Source organism: Myotis daubentonii, chromosome 8 (assembly GCF_963259705.1).
Source record: "Myotis daubentonii chromosome 8, mMyoDau2.1, whole genome shotgun sequence".
Lineage (NCBI taxonomy): Eukaryota > Metazoa > Chordata > Mammalia > Chiroptera > Vespertilionidae > Myotis > Myotis daubentonii.
The window spans coordinates 43,116,852-43,133,314 of NC_081847.1; the positions used below are offsets into that span (position 1 = coordinate 43,116,852).

The 16,463-nt window shown below is 39.9% G+C and overlaps 1 protein-coding gene across 2 annotated transcripts in view; it reads left to right on the forward strand.

The window, feature by feature from the left end:
* MALT1 (MALT1 paracaspase) overlaps nt 1–16,463 on the forward strand; it is a 56,262-nt gene that overhangs the window by 21,452 nt on the left and 18,347 nt on the right. The window contains exons 3-9 of one of the 2 annotated variants that reach the window (XM_059706208.1): nt 1,447–1,568; nt 5,696–5,855; nt 7,568–7,746; nt 8,181–8,277; nt 9,084–9,116; nt 12,397–12,423; nt 15,273–15,305. In XM_059706208.1, the coding sequence (XP_059562191.1) occupies nt 1,447–1,568; nt 5,696–5,855; nt 7,568–7,746; nt 8,181–8,277; nt 9,084–9,116; nt 12,397–12,423; nt 15,273–15,305 (651 nt within the window). The remainder of the gene's footprint in view (nt 1–1,446; nt 1,569–5,695; nt 5,856–7,567; nt 7,747–8,180; nt 8,278–9,083; nt 9,117–12,396; nt 12,424–15,272; nt 15,306–16,463) is intronic. The other variant, XM_059706209.1, reaches the window with a different exon arrangement.

Genomic DNA, 16,463 nt, shown 5'->3' on the forward strand with positions numbered 1-16,463 from the left:
GAAGGGAGGGAGGAGAGAGAGAGAGAGAGAGAGAGAGAGAGAGAGAGAGAGAGAGAGAGAGAGAGAGAGAAGACAGAGAGAGAGGAGAGAGAGAGAGAGAGAGAAGAGAAACATCAACATGAGAGAGACCCATCGATTGGAGCCTCCCACTGGTGTCCCGGCCGGGGCCAGGGATTGAACCTGCAACTGTGGTACATGCCCTTGATGGAATTGAACCCGAGACCCTTCAGTCTGTGGGCCAACCCTCTAACCACTGAGCAAACCGGCCAGGGCATGTTTCCATGACCTTTTCTCCTTCTTTCCTAAAAGCCACCCAACCCAGTGTTATGTGTTATAACCTTGGCAAATGTAAAATTTCCTAACTTTGATTTCTTTTGTGTCAGTTATCTGTTGTTGCATAACAAATTACCCCAAAACAAGTAGCAGCCATCGTTTCTTCTCTCACCCAGTTTCTGAGTATAGAATCCAGAAGTGGCTTTGCCGGGTGGCTTGGGCTCACATTGGGCCTCTAATGTGATGGCAATCACACTGTCGGTCAGGCCGAAGCCACCTGAGGGTTTGGCTGGGTTTGGAGAATCCCCTTCTCCGGTGGCTGGTTCACGTGGCTATTGGCAGGAGGCCACGTTTCTTTCCTCACTGGTTGGGCCTCTTCAGGGCTGCCTGAGCATCCCTGTGCCATAGCAGCAGGCTTCCCCAGGGGGAATGATTGAGAGCTGGGACGGAGGGCGGGGAAGGGTCCCTTTTCATTATTGACTCCAGGATTTTCTTTAAACTCCTGTCAAAAGCTTTCCAAATTAACATGCTGGTAGTCATTTCTCAAATGAGAAATGTTTGTATCACTTATATCAAATTTATATCCTGCTCTTCTGGTTCTGTATCTTTCTGCTTACAGAATAATTGTCATTTTAATACTAAATCATAGCATTGAAATTCAGATGTCTTTTGTAGACAGTTTTAGTGGCATTTCAACTCAGCACTTGGCTTACTAACAGTGCACTCACTTGAAGTTCCGGCCATCTGTGCATTTATGACCAAATAGTCAAAGAGCCGGCACTGAAAGCTATATTGTGACTGCTGCCTGGCAGATGTCTATTGCAAGGTGCATCCTGATTCAGATGTGTTAGAATGTGGAAAAAATATTTCTAAGAATTGAAGAAATATGACAAACAGTTTTCTGCCCCAGTTGTGGGAAGTACAACAGATCAAAGTTTTCTGCGGGCAAGTTTCTTTCCTCCTGGTTTTACAAAGCCTGGAACTTCACAAACCCAGAATCTGGTGGGGGGGGATGTGAATGGGCGATTTGTTACAAGGATGAATATGCAGGTTATTTCCAAAATACTTCTCGCTTTTTTTTTTTTTTTTTTGGTTTCAGAAATATAAACAAGGAAAACCTCTCTTTTGTGACTTTATTTACTTAACTTTTTTTTTGCTTTTTTTTTTTTTAAGGAATAAAGATCACTGTAAACCCAGAATCAAAGGCAGTCTTGGCTGGACAGTTTGTGAAATTGTGTTGCCGGGCAACTGGACATCCTTTTGTACAATATCAATGGTTCAAAATGAATAAAGAGGTAATTTCTTAGTGTTTTTTAATTCCTCTATCATAAGAAGACAGAATGATAGAAAATGAATTAGCATTGTTAGCCTCAATATGTTTTTAGAATTTTGATCTGACAGATATTACTGTGTTATTACTGAAGTATTCAAGAATCTTTATTTTGGTAACACAATTCCAAAATTGTCTTCCAAATAGATTGTAAGCAATAATAAAACCAATTCTCTACTCTAAAAATTGTGGAAAGTAGGGATTACTTGGAGCAAGAATGTGAACAAAGAAGAAACATCACCAGAGTATTCTAACATAGCTATAGAAATTCTTTAAAGACTTCTAAGCTGGCATGGAAGGCTAATGCAATATTAAGTATTCCACATAATTATATTATGTCAAAAGATGGAGGCTGTTGTGAGATTCTGAAATAGAATCAGGAGTCTGGAAGGGGGCATGTTTCCTCTTGGGGAAGCCTTGTATCCCTGCTCCACCAAACAAATAATTTAAAATCACACATTGAGCCCGGCTATCATGGCTCAGTGGTTGAGCATTGACCAACCAGGTGGTCATCGTTCGATTCTTGGTCAGGCACAAGCCCAGATTCGGGCTTGATCCCCAGTGTGGGGTGTGTGGGAGGCAGCCTAACAATGATTCTCTCTCATCATTGATGTTTCTCTCTCCCTCTCCCTTCTTCTCTGAAATCAATAAAAATATGTTTAAATAAATAAATAAATAGCCCTAGCTGGTTTTTCTCAGTGGATAGAGCGTTGGCCTGTGGACTGAAAGGTTCTAGGTTTGATTTTGGTCGAGGGCACATGCCCAGGTAGCGGGCTCGATCCCCAGGAGGGGGTGTGCAAGAGGGAGCTGATCGATGATTCTCTCTCATTATTGATGTTTCTATCTCTCTCTCTCTCTCTCTCTCTCTCCCTCTCCCTTCCTCTCTGAAATCAATTAAAAAAAATTTTTTAAGTAAAAATAATAAATAAAATCACATATTGGAATTCTCTTTTCTTAAAAGTTCTTTGTGCCACTCTGCCACTGGGGAGTTCTCACTGGTCTGGCTGACCCATGTTGGTCTACATTTGCAAACCTGAAACTAAGTTAAAGATTCATTCTAAGATTGTGATCTTTCCTTCAATGGGGTCACTCTGCCTTGGAAGCAATGTGTGGTTTTATACTGTTCTTTCCTTCCAGATCTCACACGCAGGTAAGGGAGAGCAGCTGTGAACCGTAGTAAAAAGACTGCATGTAGGCCCTGGTGCTAGACAGGCCCGTGTTGGACCCTGGCTGTCATTACCAGCGATGTGAATGCTTGTCATTGGGCTTGTGAGAATTTAATAGACAGGCTGTTCTATGTGCCTAGGCTTTCAAGAGATGGTAACTATTTTACGATATTGTCTCTGTTGCAAAGTTGCTTTTATTTTCCTAAATGACTTTTGCGGGAGAAATAATGGATAAAAGTACTATATTACATATATCGTTAGTAAGTTACGTCCTCATTTGGGAAAGTCAGAAGTGGAGGGCTGAGGAGTACGTCTTAGATTTGGAGAGTGGTAACAGACTTGAAAGCTCTGACGAGCTGAATTTGTCAGACGGTTCTGACGTTTGCAGTCTGTTTTAGGAGCTGTTGGTTTACAAGTACTTGATGCGCATGTGCCTGTGCCAGACAGTGCTCCGAGGCCTGATGATGGAGCACTGCCACCCTCAGCAGGGAGGGGCAGACAGAACACAAGAAATAAATTCCTTAGCTAAGAGCTGTGAGGGCAGTAAACAGGGTGATAGAAAGTGAGAAGCCACTACAGGTGTTAAGCAGAAGGAATAACATGATAGGATTTATGTTTTTAAAACACAGACTTACTGCTTGAAGGAAGCAAGAAGACCAGTCATCTAATCCATGTGCCAGATTGGAATGGAGGTGGTGTGGACCAGGGTGTGGCCTCAGGGGTGGATTCAAGTGCTTCAGTCAGTTTATTTTAGAGATAGAGTTAACCAAGCCCCATAGATTGGCAAAAGAGCAGGAGGAAAGAAGAAGAGAGATCAAGGATGACCCCTGGATTTTTTAGTTAAACATCTGGGGACATGTTATGTACTGAGGTGTTGAAGATTAGGAGAGGATTGATTTAGGGAGAAAAATCAAGAATCAAGACCTGTTAAGTTTGAAATGCCTGTTCGACATTCAAATGAATCAGCTAGTCAGTTTGGATATCTGGGGAGATGACATTGAAGTGTCTGTAGTGGAGGAGGAACCAGTAAGGAGACTAAAGAATCTGCAAGAGGGAGAAGAAGAAAACCAGGAGAGGATGGTACAAAACCAGGAAGGGATGGTCAGCATTCTCAGTGCTGCTAAGAGGGGGTGCAGGCCAAGGGAGCGGTCTATTTGGGTTTTTTGTTGTTTATTTAAGACACAAGAAACTAGAGTATGTTTTAGAGAGTGAGACAGTAAAAAAGAGAAATAGATGCTCAAACATAGAGAAAATTACAGGAGCCAGGTCAGAGAGGATGGGACCATCAGTGAGAAAAATCCTTTTTATCTACCCTCTTATGTTCAGTCCCTGGAGGCCTGTGAATTAACTGACAAAATCCAGATGAAAAAGAGAAAACGTTTATTCATATGGAAACTTACGAAAGAAGTAACTCCATGAATGGTTAGATTTAGAGGCTTATATACCTGACTTAGTGGGGAAAAGGGAGGAGGAAGAAAAGGCCTCTCTGGGAAGAACAAGTGGGTTTCTTAAGGAAATGCAAAGGGATTATAGAAGAATAAATGGGAGACAAGAAAGTTTGTGACATTGGTTATTCGCGCAGGTGCAAGTGGTCTTTCCATCCTCTTCAGGGCCATAAACTCCTCGGGAGAGGGGTTTGTAGGTTCATTCTTGGGTCTCCTTCCTGTGAGTAAAAGCTGCCCTGAAGAGCGAATTTATGGTAGCCTCATTTCACAGAAGTTTCTGCTTTTAGTGAGAAAAGGGAAGCTCTGAGAAGGCTGATTTATGCATTTGTTAAATCCCAAATGTCTTCAGCTTGAATTAATCTTTATACCAACTCTGGGGTTCTGAGTGGATCCCCACAGATCCTAAGCCCAAGTAGCCTTTATTATGAAGGCACCTTTTTCCATTTCTACCTGAGAGGAGAGAGAAGTTGTAAATATGTGTGCAATTTGGTGGCAGGAAGAGGAAAGAGTTTCTGTCTGAAGTCAAAGGCTGAGAGAAGTCGGGTTGCAGTAGGTTTGAGGAGAGAGAAAGTATACATGAATGGTCTGATAGGAAAGCAAACCTCTTAACCTGGCATTTGCCATGGTAGGATCGTCAGGCAGTGCTTAGTGCACCCCAGTGGTCAGATCTTCAGCAAAATGCTCATGTGCTGGTGCAGGTCCTGAGAGGGGAGAAATTTGAATTTAGTTGATTGAGGTTTGGAGAGAGAAGACCGAGCTTGCTCAAGTACTTTGCAGGGGAGCCGATGTAATAGAACCTGGCACTTGATTAAACTCCATGACAATGTGCAGAGCTGGGTGGTGCTGATAAATTGATGGCAGCAAAGGTGAAATAAACCTTAATGTGGGGACCGAAGCTTGGGAAACCCTTGGATGGCCATTTCTCCCCATCACTGATATGCTTCCCCATAGCCCTGCTCCACCCCGACCTTGAAAGAATTGTACTGTATTAGAAGTGTGTCCGCTCACAGGGTTTCACAGATGAGAACATGGGTCTTGAGGGGAAGTAACTTGCTCATGTACTAATAACTAATTTGGTCAGAACTGAAATTAGTAGCCAGGCTTAACTCCCTGTGTGCTCTCTACTTCATCTTGGTGCTTGTCATGTCATATGGCTACTTTACTCGTAAATGTTGACATTGAGGGTTCTTTAAATACCCACAATTGCACAGTTTTAGATGGCAGAACAATACTTTTCTGTTAGTGAGTTTGGGGAAGATATATGGAAGAGAGCTCTTTAGTTAATGAATTTGTAGAAGACTGTAAGACTTCAGTCCTGAAATACTCTAAATGTTATTTGTTTTTTAAGTAACAAATAGTCTAGATCTTGGAAAAAAGATATGCTTTTCAAAACTCCAAAGACATCATCCATTTTGTACAGCACATTTTATAAGATGTGTTGCTGAGTCATTCACTGATGTTCTCTACTGTTTATTTCACAGATTCCAAACGGAAATGCATCAGAACTTATTTTTAACACAGTGCATGTAAAAGATGCAGGCTTTTATGTCTGTCGAGTGAATAATAACTGCACCTTTGAATTCAGCCAGTGGTCACAACTGGATGTGTGTGATGTCACAGAACTAACAGAAAGCTTCCAGGGTAAGTAAGTTGAATGTTGAGAAGGGAATTACCTTATTTTCATTTATTTTAAATGTTTGCTTTTAAATAATTTCAAGTATCAAAATATCACAAAAAGCTCACATATGTACTGCACCCAGTATAAGGTCAGCAGTTGTTACGATTTTATCCTGTGTACTTAGATTCTCTTCTCTATGGATGTATATATATACATACACACACACACACACACACACACACACACACACACACATACCTTCAGATGACAGAACTCTTCTCAATCTGGCCCTGCTGATGACCTCTTCCAACTTGGATTTGAATGTCTCTGGTTTTAGAGGAGGAAAAAATCTAATAGTCTTGCTCACTTTTTAAAAATATTTATTTTTATTGATTTCAGAGAGGAAGTGAGAGCGATAGAAACATCAATGACGATAGAGAATCATTGATCAGCTGCCTCCTGCATGCTGTACTGGGGATCAAGCCCACAACCGGGGCATGTGCCCTGACCAAGAATCGAACCATGGCCTCCTAGTTCATAGGTCAACACTCAGTCACTGAGCCACTGAGCAACACCGGCCAGGCACAGTTTTGCTCACTTTACAGTTTCTTTCTACACTGTACATTTTTCTCCCACATAACTGTATTACTCCTAAAAAATTGTGTTGTGGAATAAAACTAGAGTGGACGTTGACATAGAAAGGCATATAGTATATCATTTGCTACAATAAAACATTACATTGAACTATTTTTCTACTCTTTGTCATTCATCTTTTTAGTCTAGTAACTGGTATTGATCAAGGAAAAATCAAGTCTACTCTAAAGAGTAACCATCAGACACCATTTTATTTATTCATACACATAGTCAAGACCATATCCTCTGTCATTTTTGCCCAAAAAAAGAATAGGAGAGAAACAGGCTTTTTGTTACTAGTCTGACTCATTCTTCCCTCTCAATTTAGCCTTTCCTACACCTAAATAAATAAACCATCTCTAAAAATAGTCATGATTAATTAAGAGAGTTATTTATCTTTCTAGAATATTTCTGTGCATGTAATAAAATTTACTATGGTTATAAATACAATCTTATTCATTCAAAAAATATTATTAATCACCTGCAGTTTGTGAGACTGAATTTCATGATGGAGACCTGGTATTGCATAACATTGACAAGCCCTCTGTCCCCAAGGAACGTATAGAGTAACAATGAGTGTTCAGTAAATGATGTTTTCTGATATCTGCCTTGGGAGGAAATGCTAGTGATTATCCGTCCATATTTATTCAGTGCTAATAACAAAACTCCTTTTTGCAATAAGTTAAATCAAACTGAAGAATGTAGATCTTTCTGTGAACGTGAATGTCACTCAAGATATTAATAAGTTGTTTGCCCCCTCCAGAGAGATTCTGTGGCCAAACACATTTGGAAGCCACTTCAGCTCTTTCCCCCTCTTACATGCACAATGCATACTAACACTTTGAAAGCTCGACAAGTTCTGCAATTAAAAAAAACCTGTTAACTCCGAATTTTCTGAATGTATTTGCCCACCACATTCTTTTATCCAGACAGCATTTCCTAATATTTCTAAAAATGCTGTAGTTTTATGAAACATTGCTATTAAAGATTGTAAAAATGAAGGATGAACTTGAAAACTCGTTTACTTTTATAAATTATAGGGGGAAATTTTATTTTTAACTTAGAGATTTTATGTTTAATGATGCTTTTCTTTTAATTTAAGGAAGTTCGAATGGCATCTCTGAATCCAAGTTGCAAATCTGTGTTGAACCAAGGTCCCAAAAGCTGATGTCAGGCAGCACGTTGGTCCTGCAGTGCGTTGCTGTTGGAAGCCCTATTCCTCACTACCAGTGGTTCAAAAATGAATCCCCCTTAGTGCATGAGACAAAGAAGATATTCATGGTATGAAGTTGGTTTTCGGGGCATTTTTTGTTCTAATAAGTAAAATAAACAGTGTAATAGAAAATTAAGGTGAACATTAAAATTCATCTTTGTTGAGGGTGTTTTTATGTTTTCAGTATTTTTGTTTCAAGTCCTTGTTACTTAATATTAATTGACTTGTATATTTGCAAAATTTCCAGAAAATAACACCAGCCCACACCTAAGGACTTATACTAAAATGTTAAATGTAGTATTACACCAAACTCATCATATTTGGATTTATTGTGTCATTTGCTAAAATTTATTCTTAACCTAATGAATGGCAATAATTCAGGCTGTCTAAAGCATTCTGAAATTTTACTGTAGGAGTTTTTTAAAATACAAAATAACTTTTTCTCCAAGCCAATTTAAATTAAAATTGAAGAGGAAATGTGTGTGTTCTGATATTGATATAGGTGCCTTATGTGGAGTTGGAACATCAAGGAACCTATTGGTGTCGTGTACATAATGATCGCGACAGTCAAGATAGCAAGAAGGTAGAAATCATCATAGGTAAGTAGTGTTACTCAGTGTTCTGACAAATGGAGTATAATAGAAACTATATAAAATAAAACACTTAAGCAATGGAAATTCTACTAATTACCCCCTTCTACTTAATGGTGTGATAAGTATCAGGAGTTACCATTGTCCATATAGATATTTGACAGAACACATACTAAATTCATAATCTAGCTTTATATACTACTAGAGGCCCGATGCATAAAATTCGTGCAAGGGGCTTGGCCCTCACAGCCCGGATGGCCCTCGCAGCCCCTCGCAGCCTCGGCCGGCCCCCGCAGCCCTGCGCAGCCTCGGCCGACCCTCCCAGGCCTGGCTTCGTCTGGAAGGTCGTCCGGATGGTCATTCTTTTCGGTCTAATTAGCATATTAGCTCTTTATTGTGTAGGATGACCAGATAGTACTAGAAAAATAGTTTTTTATTTAGACTTTTTGGTTATTTTTTAATTTTATAGTTTATTTTAAACATTTATGGCAAAAAAATGTATTAGAACTTTAATTATAAAGAACTTGATTTCATGGAAAAAGATTTTTAAGAAAACATTTTTAAAAAACAAACATCACAGACATGTGAAGGAAAGAATGATCAATCAACAATCCCATTACAAAGTACATAATTTGGGAATTAGTTTTATTTGAGCTTAATGCATTTATAGTTATGTTGTTAATAGTAGAAGGTGTTGATGCATATGTTGGTTTGCCAACATATTTCTGTGATACTTATCTCTCTGTTTGCTTGATGGCTGCCCTTCCTAAGATCATGAATTACAATATATTCACATTTGTTTTCTCTGGAACAAGGAAGAACAGATGAGGCAGTGGAGTGCACTGAAGGTAGTGTAATCTTTGGTTTGAAACCAGATATCCTGCATGCTGGCTCCTCTTGGGACTGGTGGCGTGCTCTAGCCTACTGAGTGCAGTGATGGAAAAAATACTAGCTATAAGAAATCATTTCACTCGAAGGATATTGTATCTTAGTCTTTGAGGGTTTGTAAAGTGCCACAGACACTGCTAAACTGACACACTATTAAAATAACTACTATTCAGTTGATTTTCTACTCTACTAGTATATAAAAATAAACTTCCTGCATAACATCTTATAAATAGCAAACATTTGCAATTAATTCTTAATGCTAATTTTTATCTTTATAAAAATTGTGAAAAAATATAGATTGCTATATTGTCATGGAGACTTGTTCAGATTTCTTATCTATTCTTTAGCCATGATAATATGCCTCTCAAATTTGAATGTGGTTTTTCTAAAAGTTTCAGGACAGATTATTATTGTTTAACACATGTTTTATCAAATATTAAATACTCAGTTTGTTTCAATATAAAATTGATATGACCCATTTTTGAAGCTACAAGGCCATCTACCATGTCACCTTTACCATAATATATAAAGAGAATTGAAAATCTCTTTCAACATAAGTTTCTAATTTGTTCTAATTAACCAAAGCATTGTACATAAGTTGTAATAAGTAAATTTTAAAACTTAAGTTCCCTCAGTATGATATCACATTGTTTTACAAAATTAGGTTTGTGGATAGCAAAGTATTTTTTCAATTTCTGCCTCTTTAAATTATAACCTTAGGCCAGGGGTCCTCAAACTTTTTAAACAGGGGGCCAGTTCACTGTCCCTCAGACCGTTGGAGGGCTGGACTATAGTTTAAAAAAACTATGAACAAATTCCTATGCACACAGCGGCGGCAAAAACACCTGGTGGGCCGGATAAATGTTTTCGGCGGGCCTCATGTGGCCCGTGGGCCATAGTTTGAGGACCCCTGCCTTAGGCTCTACTTGGGAAAAGAAAATCATGTTAAATATTATGTTTCCTGGTTTTCTTGTTCTTTGTATCACTATGGTGTCACTCTGAAATACTATAATTACTATTTTCATCCTAATACATAATTGTGAACGTGATTTCTCTAGCATAAGACGATTTCAATCCTGTCGTATTTGGACCCTTTTTGAGGGAAGTTACATGAAGAAATACTAACCAACTCCTCTTTCTTTTCTTTCCCCTTTTTTGCCTAATTGCATTATTTTGAAAACTTCCTAACATTGGAGACTTCTAAGAGTAAATAAATAAATAAATAAAACCAGCATTGCTGTTTTGTTTGGCTTCAGGGCGATGTTTGTAAATTATCACCTGTTGTGATGCTTCTTTATCTGCAAAATTCTCCCTATAATTTTTGTAGTAACAAACACACTGTTAAATAATAATTTTCAAATAAATCTGTTCAGAACACTTAGAGATGAAAATCCAACCATGAAACTACTCCAGAAATTTCAGATGGAAAAATCAGACCCAACTTTTTTTTCTAAAAGATATATAAAATTGAGACCTTTTATAATTGGTGGGTTGACTCATGTCATGAAAAGTGTCCTAATATCATACCTTTTTTACCCATGGAGCATGATGTTACCTATTTCATTTTAGGTATTTTGTTAAAGGTATTTGATGAGGACAAGGGGTGGGAATTGAACAGGTGAAGCTCAGCGGATTTGTTAGGGCAGTGAAACTATTCTGTATGACCACTGTAATGGTGAATACATGTATGCAAGTTTTTTGTTTTTAAATATATTTTTATTGGTTTCAGAGAGGAAGGGAGAGGGGTAGAGAGATAGAAATATCAATGATGAAGAGAATCATTGATCGGCTGCCTCCTGCATGCCCCACATGGGACCAAGCCTGCAACCCAGCTTGTGCCTTGACTGGGAATCGAACCATGACCTCCTGGTTTATAGGTCGACGCTCAACCACTGAGCTATGCCAGCCGGGATGTATGCAAGTTTTTAAAAAATCATTTAGTAGGAGGTCAGAGGAGAGTAGATCCCAGGATGGAATGCAGAATATGACAAAAGAACCCAAACTTATTACAAATGTATAAAGTGACCTCACTGAAGAGGGGAAGGAAGAAAAAGTTACTGACCTAACTAATCAGAAATGACTGAAGTCAGTAAGATAAAAGGGAAAAGAAATTGTACATAGCCATATACTCTAGCTCATGCTACTCATTAATTGATTTTATATCACATATAAGAATAAGTTCTACCTACCATCTTATGAATAGTATAACATAGATGGCTATAATGTCATGATATTTGCTTAGATGATGTCCTATAGCCAGGGGGTGCAGGTTAACAATTCTGAAACCACTGTGCCTCCAAAAACCAGCCGTGGGCAAACTACGGCCCACGGGCTGGATCCGCCCGTTTGAAATGAATAAAACTAAAAAAAAAAAGACCGTACCCGTTTATGTAATGATGTTTACTTTGAATTTATATTAGTTCACACAAACACTCCATCCATGCTTTTGTTCTGGCCCTCCGGTCCAGTTTAAGAACCCATTGTGGCCCTCGAGTCAAAAAGTTTGCCCACCCCTGCATTACACCAATCTAACCATGAGAAGAACATCAACACATCCCACCTGAGAGACATTCCACATAATACCTCACCAGTAATTCTCAAAATGTCAGGGTCATCAAAAGCAAGGGAAGTCTGAGAAACTGTCACAAGAAAGAGGAGCCTATGGCGACTTAAGCAAATGTAATGTGGTGCCCTAATGGGTCTTGGAACAAAAAAGAACATTAACGGTTATGACAAATATACCTTCCTAACATAAGATGTTAAAAATAGGGAACTGGTGTATGGGTGTTTACCTGAATTCTATATTTTCTTCACGTTAGTTCTATAAATCTTAAGCTGACCTAAAATTAAAAGTTTATTTAAAAAGAAAAGATCATTTGAGATTAACTAGTTTCAAGAAGTTTATGATTGAGACTACAAACAGACCTATCTCTTGACTGCTTTTGTTCCATAACTGGACAGAATACCTAAAACTTTGAACAAATTGTGAATGAATCTGTTTAGCCTTTTGTCACTTAATGAAAGTAATAATGGCTTAGAAGTCCTAAATGATATCCACAACATTATACTTTCCTATTCAGTTTTGCATGGCTTCTGATAATGTATTTGAAAAGTTTTAAACTATTGAAACATTTTAACATGATTTAATAACTCAAAACCTTCTTTGATTAGCCTTACTATTTGTGCTAAATTGGCATATAAGCTATTTAAAGCTAACCTATTTTTTTAATTGAATTTCAGATGAATTACATCATCTTGGGCATCCTGGTGAGTAATATAAGCATAAAACATTAGTTTTATATTTTTAAGTTATTGAATATAATAATTTAAAGATACTATAGATATTTTTGCTATAGTAGTACTGGTAACATTTTTCTTTATTAAAATAATATGATTTAGGGTTGAAATTAGTACTTGCTTGAATTTCATGCAAGTGAAGAGATTTAAAATATTCTAGATTGTAAGACTATATAAGGATAGAAAAGTGTACTGAGGCAACACAAAATATGAATGCATTTTTTATCATTGTGAACTAGTCTATATCATAAAAAGACAGTTAATGGGGGAAGTGAGTAATTTTTCATTCGAAAGACAAGAAGCAGTCTTTAAAAGAGTAACAGGGTAACAATTCTAAACTTGCCAGACCCCTGGGACATTGTTCAAAGTTGCTCATTCATAGAACATACCAGAACTAGTTGGGTGAGATGTCTTTATTTGAAGTAAGAGGTGTGTTAGTGGGAATAATATCTAATAAAAGAGTAATGTGCAAATTAACCATCATTCCTCAGTCCATCACAAAAATGGCTGCGGCCACAGAACTAGAGCGAGCAGGAGGCTTGCGTTGCCCCTGGTGATGGAGGAAGCCAAGTTTCCCACCTGGCCTGGCTGGCCCTGAGCTCTGCTCAAGGCTACAAAGTTTCAATTATAGAAGATAAATAAATCCCAGATATCTGCTTCCAGCCTGCGTGGCCTCAGCTCAGGGAGGGGCTGGGAGCCTCGGTTGCCAGGGGCAACCCGACCTGGGCTCAGCTTAAGGCTACAACATTTCAATTATAGAAGTTAAATAAATCCCAGATACCTGCTTCCAGCCCACAGCTGTGGCCAGCCTGAAAACGGCCATCAGGCCCTCACCCAGGCTGGCCAGGCACCTCAGTAGGGCCCCCCACCCTGAAGTGGCTGTGACCAGTCTGCAAACTGCCATCATCCCCTCACCCAGGCACCCCAGTGGGACACCCTCCCCCCCCCAACCCTGAAGGGGCTGTGGCCAGCCTGCAAACAGCCCTCAGCCCCTCACCCAGGCTAGCCACACCCCCATGGGGTGAGGGTCCCACTTGGGGGCTTGACCAGCCTGCAAACAGCCATCAGCCTCTCACCCAGGCTGGCCAGGAACCCCAGTGGGACCCCCACCCTGAAGGGGGTGTGGCCAGCCTGAAAACAGCCCTCAGCCCCTCACCCAGGCTGGCCAGGAACCCCAGTGGGACCCCCACCCTGAACTGGGACACCCTTCAGGGCAAACCAGCCAGCCCCCACCCGTGCACCAGGTCTCTATCCTATATAATAAAAAGAGTAATATGCAAATTCACCCTAACAGAAGAACAACTAGGAATGACTGGTCACTATGGCACACACTTACCACCAGGGGCAGATGCTCAATGCAGGAGCTGCCCCTGGTGGTCAGTGCGCTCCCACAGGGGGAGCTCTGCTCAGCCACAAGCCAGGCTGACAGCTGACAGCACAGCAGTGGTAGTGGGAGACTCTCCCGCCTCCTCAGCAGTGCTAAGGATGTCCGACTGCAGCTTAGGCCTGCTCCCCGCTGGCAAGTGGACATCCCCCGAGGGCTCCCGGGCTGCCAGAGGGATGTCTGACTGCCAGCTTAGGCCCAATCTCCCGAGGAGCAGGCCTAAACCAGCAGGTGGACATTCCCTGAGGGGTCCCAAACTGCAAGAGGGCACAGACCGGGCTGAGGGAACCCCCTCCCCCGAGTGCACAAATTTTTGTGCACTGGGCCTCTAGTGCATTATATAAATAAGTAGTTGGTCAGTAACCATTAAGAAATTGACTGTTGGCAGGAATATTCATCCTTCTTCAGCCAATTATTTTTTTATTGATTTCAAAGAGAAAGGGAGAGAGAGAGAGAGAAACATCAATGATGAGAGAGAATCATTGATTGGCTGCCTCCTGCACCCCCACCCTGGGGATTGAGCCCACAACCCAGGCATGTGCCCTGACTGGGAATTGAAACGTGATCTTCTAGTTCATAGGTTGACACTCAACCACTGAGCCATGCCAACTGGGCTCTTTGCCAATTTTAATCAGAACAGATTTCTAAACAAGTTCAGCCAAAGGGAAAGCATTAACTGAGATGACAGGCAGAGTAAGAGTGAGGACTCTGGCCCTAACTGGTTTGGCTCAGTGGATAGAGCGTCGGCCTGAGGACTCAAGGGTCACAGGTTCGATTCCAGTCAAGGGCATGTACCTTGGTTGCGGGCACATACCCAGTAGGGAGTGTGCAGGAGGCAGCTGAACTGATGTTTCTCTCTCATCGATGTTTCTAACTCTCTATCCCTCTCCTTTCCTCTCTGTAAAAAATCAATAAAATATATATATTTTTAAAAATCCTCAACAAAAATGATAACAAACTGAACCCAACAACTTATACAAAAAAAAATCTGGGAATCTTAAAATCATAAGTTAGCTATTAGAAACCATATTCTGTCTTTTAATGCCACTGTTGGTATTCACTGTTTTTATGTACAGTGGGGCCTTGACTTACGAGTTTAATTCGTTCCATGATGGAGCTCGTAACTCAAATTACTTGTATGTCAAATCAATTTTCACCATTACAATGAATTGAAATGCCATTAATATGTTGTGGCGTTCACTGTGACGTTCGCTGCGCCAACTAGCGGTGGGGCATCTGAAGCTGGCTCGTAACCCGAATTTTAGCTCACAACTCAAAGCAAAAAATCGGCCGAGAGATGGCTCGTATCTCAAAAAACTCGTTCGTTAGTCGGGACACTCGTAAGTCAAGGCCCCACTGTATCTCTAACCCTGGAGATAATTATATCATAATGGATAATAACACCTTATTTCTTTGCATTTTTATTTTCTTATAGATAATAAAGAGCAAACAGCTGACCAACCTTTGGGTGAGTAAAGCTTTAAAATACCTGCTCAAAATATAATTATACATATATCTCTTTTATGGTGAGCATAAAGGAATTTAAGACATTTCAATTTGACAACTTTTATAAATACTTGAATGACATTGAGACCAAGTGGTTTATTTTGGATATTTGTAAAATAAGTTATAGAACAGGAGACTTAAAATGATTTTGAATTCAGTTTCTGGGACCAAGTCAATTTCTGTAGAATGATTTCTTTGTTTTGGCAACATGCAAACAGACAGGTATGTTACATAGAGGTGAGTAACACTATCTTTCAGTGGGGTTAGATTAGAAAAGCAGCAGAGAGGTTGCAGTGGCTGTTCTGTATTTTGAACTATAAGTAGGAGAAGGGCCTTCCAAACAGAGGGAGCCTGAAGTCCTAAGTGCTAAGAAATGAGACCGTTGAATTTGGGGAACTGCAAGTAAACACACCTTGCTCTGGAGCATTAAGAGAAGGAAGCGAGAGAAGAAGGGTGAGACTAGATCTTCAGGAGCCACGTTTCTCATTTATGCCATTGAAAGGAACTTTTTAGTGGAGGAGTGAATGAGATGTATCTCTCCCAAAGCCAGTCTTGTATTGGTATAGAAAGTAAAGTAGTTAGAGATGTTTTGCTTAGGAGAACAATTAAGACACTGTTGTAATAGTCTAGAGAAGAAATGAGAATCTAAACTAGGCTTATCAATGAGAATGCAGCAGACAAGAACAAATTCAGGAGATCTTTAGGAATCAGTAAGCTTTTTTGTCATCTTGCTATAGGGTATACAATACAGAGGAGAATCACCATGCCTGCTAGGATCCTTGCTTGGACCTGTAGGTGGGTAGTGACATGGTCCATTGAGTTGGAGAATATAGATTCAAAAGCAAGCTTCAGAGGACAGATGACTATCAGTTGGGACCTAACCAGTTTGAGGTATTTGTGTCACATCTAGGTGACAGTATACAGCAGGCAATTGTATACATGGATCTGGAATTCTATGGAGAGGCCAGGATTGGAGATATAGATATGAGTGTCATTAGCATAGATATGGAAGTTAAAACCAAGGGGCAGAAAACTTGAGGTTGCTGCAGGCCACAGAGAAAAGAGCACAAAACAGGCTGACCTTTTGGGAGGGGCATGCCGTGTTTTTTAACAATCATAA